The following is a 5,662-nucleotide window of genomic DNA, read 5'->3' on the forward strand; positions in this document are numbered from 1 at the left end:
GTCCAAGTGTAAACAGTCTCAGGTGTATTATGGTCTGTCCAGCTGATGAACATCTGTAATCTCTCCTCACAGCCATCTGTCTGCCGGGCTGTGATGAAGAACACGGCTTTTGCGAGAAACCCGGAGAGTGCAAGTAAGTGTGGCCGCAGTTCACCAGAGTCTCCACTAGGTGTAGTCATCTGTTGATGTTGGTAACTCACCTCTGCTTCTCTCTCTCTCTCCCCGCTGGTAAACAACAGATGCCGAGTTGGTTTCAAAGGACGTTACTGTGACGAGTGCATCCGTTACCCGGGCTGCCTACACGGGACCTGCCAGCAGCCGTGGCAGTGCAACTGTCAGGAGGGCTGGGGGGGGCTGTTCTGCAACCAAGGTGAGCTGGGGGGCGGGGCTTCGGAAGACGAAACTGGGGACAGTGAAAGGGTGGGGGTGTTGAGGAGGGATGTTATTAACTTTTTGCCGATATCCGATGTGCCGATATTGTCCCCCAGACGCAGCCGTTTGTACCAAAAACTGAGGTAAACGTCTCAGAACTCCGATTCCAGTATATTTGGCATTGTGTTATCGGTATCTTATTCGGAATCTAATTTTATTAGGAAAAAAAGAAAACAATATTGGTCGACTGATATTATTGGACATCGGTAGTGCTAAGAGAAGATTCCACATCTGGTTCATCCATTTGGTACGAGATCTTTCCGATGTGTTCTCCTTGTTTACGTTAGTGGAACATTGATAAAAAAAAAAAGGAGAATGTTGTTCTGTAACAAGCGGAGAGCAGCAGTTGTCTCCAGGAGGTCTGGGAACAGAAACTGAAAACCGGGGTAAAACAGAAAGAGTCAAGTGTGCTGGAGGATTAAAAGATATTCTGTCACTGCTGCTGCTGTTGATGTCCTGCCATGTGTCCTGCTGCGGCTAATCCACATGTGCTGCCGTGTCTTTCCAGATCTCAACTACTGCACTCACCACAAGCCCTGCATGAATGGAGCCACTTGTAGCAACACGGGTCAGGGCAGCTACACCTGTTCCTGCAGGCCGGGGTTCACTGGCGCCAGCTGTGAGATCCAGGTCAACGAATGTGCTGGAAACCCCTGTCGCAACGGAGGAAGCTGCACGGTAACTACGCCTTGTTTTTGTAACAAGAACCTGAAATGGGAACACGTGTATGTCACGCAGCAAATGTGGCCCAGATGTTTTTTTGACGACTCCAAATCCCTGCGTCTGTCTTGTTCAAGTTACAGACTTAAACCAGACAAAATGAAAAGAGTTTGAAGTCACTGAAGAAAAAAAAACCCAGACCTAGATTCCAAGTCTGTTCTATTTTTTCTCCTCAGGATTTAGAGAACACATATACCTGCACTTGCCCTCATGGTTTCTATGGCAACAACTGCGAGCTGAGCGCCATGACGTGCGCAGACGGGCCCTGCTCCAACGGCGGCCGCTGTGCAGACAACCCTGACGGAGGTTATTTCTGCCAGTGCCCTACAGGATACGCAGGATTCAACTGTGAGAAGAAGATCGACCACTGCACCTCCGGACCCTGCTCTAACGGTAAGAAGGATCTGGCCCCCGAAACGGCTTCACTTCAAAGTGAAGTTCTAAGTGATTCAGGTCACGTTGTCTTTAGCAGTGCAGATCGAGGTAACTCCTGTTCCAAACTAATAGACCAAACTAAAACACTCCTCCTTTGATCTAACGGTTAGACCAAACTAAAACACTCCTCCTTTGGTGATCTTCTCAGGTGCTCGCTGTGTGGATCTGGTCAACTCGTATCTCTGTCAGTGTCCAGATGGATTTACTGGCATGAACTGTGACCAAACCGGGGATGAGTGTTCCATGTACCCTTGCCAGAACGGCGGCACGTGCCAAGAGGGTCCAACTGGCTACACTTGCACCTGCCCACCAGGGTACACGGGTCGCAACTGTAGCTCACCCATCAATCGCTGCGAGCACAACCCGTGCCACAACGGCGCCACGTGCCACGAAAGGAACAACCGCTACGTCTGTGCATGCGTCCCGGGCTACGGGGGCAGGAACTGCCAGTTCCTGCTTCCAGAGCACGCCGCCATCCGGGGTTCGGAAGTTCCTTGGATGGCCGTAGGATCTGGCGTGGCCCTGGTGCTGCTCCTGTTGGCGGGGTGTGCCGTACTCGTTGGATTTTTCCGATCAAAAGCCCAGCGCGGCGGTCAAATAGAGACTGTGGTAGAAACAGAGACAATAAATAACCTCACCAATAATTGTCACCGCAGTGACAGGGACCTGGCCGTCAACATGATGCCGACGTCCGGCGTCAAGAACATTAACAAAAAGATGGACTTTTGTAGCGCTGATCCCGACGAAGGATCATCGCCGGGGAGAAGCGGCTTCAAGAGCCGCAATCCTCCCGCAGACTACAACCTCGTACACGAGGTCAACTACGAGCAGGCGGCCAAGGAGGCCATGCTGGAGCCAGCCTGCGAGGACAAGTGCCAGTCCCTGGACTCGTTTGAGTTCGAGGAGAAGCGCACCAAAGGTCTAAAATGGTAAGAGCGACTTCTGTCGAGGGAGCTGACCAGAAATGTCATACGCTGTATACGATGCTAACGTTTTGTTTTTGAAATGTCTGTATACGATGCTAACGTTTTGTTTTTCTTCCTGTTTCCGTCCTAAAGCGATGCATCAGAAATCTCTGCCCCAGAAATGTCTGCATGTGCGGACACCAAGTACAAATCTGTGTTTGTGTTGTCAGAGGACAAGGACGAATGTATAATTGCAACTGAGGTGAGTTTCCGTCTTTAGCTAGCTGTCGCTGCTACGCTACGACTGTTTGCTCAAGGAGAACAACACTTATTAACAACTTTTTTTTTCTCTCGTTCTCGTTCTTCTCCAGGTGTAACAAGGCCATCGACGGGCTGCCTGTTGCTCATTTGCTCTATGGGAGAGTTTTTATACTCCTTCAGATGCTGCTCTAACCCTAGGGGGAGTTGTCCCGCCTTGAGACTGCTGCTGATACTGAGACGTTTAACTGATATTCAGAGTGAGCTGGTTCTCTACTGGAAACTAAGTGCAGGAAGCGGCGGCCTGTGGGATGAGAACTGGCAGGGGTTGAAAAAGAAATAATTAAAGTTTACAGTTTAAGTAAACGGCCACTTAGCTTTCTGTTTTGCCTTTTTATTGGGGGGAGGGGGGGGGTGGGGGGGGAGAGTAGGGATGAAATAACAATAATAATGATAATTAAAAAAAATATTTATAAAGATACGTGCCATCACGTGGCGGCAACACGCGGTGTTACGATTACTAGCCTTTTTGCAACATTTGCACCCAGGCCTTTTCTCTAACCCACATGCCGTTGGCGAGCGCAGGAACTGCATCAAACGGTGGATGTTCGGCCATAGTGGCCTGTTCTTCATGAGGCTGTTCACGTGGGCGGTGCACCCATCACCACACCTGTGAAGACTGTATGTATACTTGATCACTGTGTTAACTGAAGTGCGTTTTCTTCCCTGAAAGCCTCCAAACCGTTTTAAGACATAGTATTGTTCATTTGTAACGATCATTTCTCTCTTGTCGGGGACATGAATTTTATCTTCTTTGGGTCTTAATTAAGAAAAAAAAAAAAGTTGCTTTTTTTTAAAATACAGGTTGACTTTTTGTAAAATAAAGAAAAAAGTAAGAAAAAAGTTATGATTTAAGATTATGATTTAATTTAAGTTAATTTAAGTATTTTTGTGTTATTTTTATTTTGTATTGTATATTTGTGCTGTTTGTTATGATTATTTAAGTTGCTTTTTTTAATTAATATTTGCAAAGGCACTTCAGGTCAATGGGACTTGTATTTTTTTTTTTTTAAAGAAAATGTTATTTAAGAGGGATTGTACTGTAAAAAATGATGTTACTGTCTCTTTTACTACTCGTGAATGAAGGATTTAGCCAAGACTATTTTTCCAAATAAATATTGCTAAATGTGAAATATTAAATGCGTCAACTATTTGTTTTTTGCCCGTCTGTGAAAACTTTTTTTTCCTTTAAGGGTCTGTGAGCAAAGTCAATCAGTAACATCTGTTGTCTTCCCCTGGCGACCACATAGTGGGCTTTTCTGTGCCCACACTGTTGGCTACTGCCAGAAGTTGAAAGTGTCTCCCTGGAGACGGGAGAGGGAGCCTATTCACAGAAGACAATGTCCCTACGCTAGATTTACCACTCCTATTTCCAGCCCTAAACAGCCAGTCAGGTAATTCATGGCAGTAAAATTTAGATCAATGTTGAGCAACGCCTACTGGTCACGTATCGCCTTTAGGTGTTTGGGGTTTTTTTGTTTGTTTTGTTTTGTAATGCTTCCTGTTTCTTCTTTTCTAGTGTAGTGTGTCCAAAAACACTAGTAAAAACCCTGGAAACTACTGAATGTATTTTCCCTTTAAATCCTCAGTGCATAATCTCACAGTTTAGTTTTATAAATTTTGAACAAATCTCCTCAGAGTTGTCAATGTTTCACAGCCACATGGTGCAACATTTATATTCAGTAAATCATACATCCTCAAAATATGTTGTCAATAGGGTGGGAATAGCAGGATATATTAAAAAAATAAGCTAACTGTAGCTGTGAACACATAGCCTAGCATAGCGAATGTTGGCTAATACCAAGAAGTTAGAAACGTGAGACAAACACTGTAACCAAGAAGTTGGCAAAACACAGATACTAGTGCTAGCAAAATGTAGCCGAACACAAAACACAAAATCACCGTAGCATTAAGTTACATCAGAATATTTTCAAACAGAGAAATCTATGAAAAAGTTAGCCTGCGCTAGCTAAAATGTAGCCTACAAGTTCCATCCTGTTCCCCAGCATAGACAAATCGCAGCAGCTGGAATGTTTTTCTAGAAGCTAAAGTGACTCACCTGCGTTTGTGAATTCACACGTTACCGTTGCCCTCAGACTGGGGTTTCTGTCTTAACTGCCCCACAAACTGTGTTTTTTCCACACAAACAACTGTAAATCATCCACCGGGTAGAACTCTGGCCTCTGCTGGGGTTTATAACCCCGTGCCATTATGGCAACAGACTTCAGCAACAGACAATGATGGAATTGACAATGGTGCACACAAAAGGGCCACCCTTGGGAGAGGCTGCGTGTCCCTCGGCATGCTGGGAGAAAGAGAGTAACAGGAACAGATGTTGTTGAGTAACAGATGCCTTCTGGCCAGAGTTCAGCCACGACCAGCCCCGGCCTTCAAAGGACTGGGTGTAAAAAAAAAAAAAAAGATTATCAATGGGCCTCGGAGAAAATACTGCTTTTATATTTATGTCTTCCTGATGAATCTGTTCGGAGCGTTTGAGAAATGGCAGAGATAAGAGGAAGACTTTTGTGTCCGCGGATGAATACGGACAAAGAAACTACAGTGTCGCTGCAGGAACAGAGAAAACATTCAATCAAAGTGAGGAATGGAGTTTTTTTGTTTTGTTTTTTTTTTTCTTCTCCTCACATTAGAAAGAGACTTTGAAGAACAAAGATAAATTGGCCCGAATGCGTGTCATCAACTCTGAAATCACAAAAGCCGACAAGACGTTTGAAAAGCTGTTGTTTTAGTCGACTGTGATCGGAGCTCGATGAGTCGATGAGTTAAAGTTAGATCATTGACATTTAGAACTTTTCCCCAGGAACAAAATCAACACCGTGTGACATTTCAACACA

General features: G+C 45.2%; 1 protein-coding gene across 1 annotated transcript in view; it reads left to right on the top strand.

Annotated features, from left to right (window-relative positions):
* Window positions 1-3,602, top strand: part of dla (deltaA) — a 6,315-nt gene extending 2,713 nt beyond the window's left edge. Inside the window, exons 5-10 of the mRNA XM_025058924.1 lie at window positions 73-133; window positions 240-370; window positions 941-1,110; window positions 1,329-1,545; window positions 1,736-2,516; window positions 2,646-3,602. Of these exons, the coding sequence (XP_024914692.1) occupies window positions 73-133; window positions 240-370; window positions 941-1,110; window positions 1,329-1,545; window positions 1,736-2,516; window positions 2,646-2,772 (1,487 nt within the window). The 3' untranslated portion in view covers window positions 2,773-3,602. The remainder of the gene's footprint in view (window positions 1-72; window positions 134-239; window positions 371-940; window positions 1,111-1,328; window positions 1,546-1,735; window positions 2,517-2,645) is intronic.
* The last annotated feature ends 2,060 nt before the right edge of the window (window positions 3,603-5,662 follow it).

The sequence above is a fragment of the Cynoglossus semilaevis genome, chromosome 9, assembly GCF_000523025.1.
Source record: "Cynoglossus semilaevis isolate Cse_v1.0 chromosome 9, Cse_v1.0, whole genome shotgun sequence".
Taxonomy (NCBI): domain Eukaryota; kingdom Metazoa; phylum Chordata; class Actinopteri; order Pleuronectiformes; family Cynoglossidae; genus Cynoglossus; species Cynoglossus semilaevis.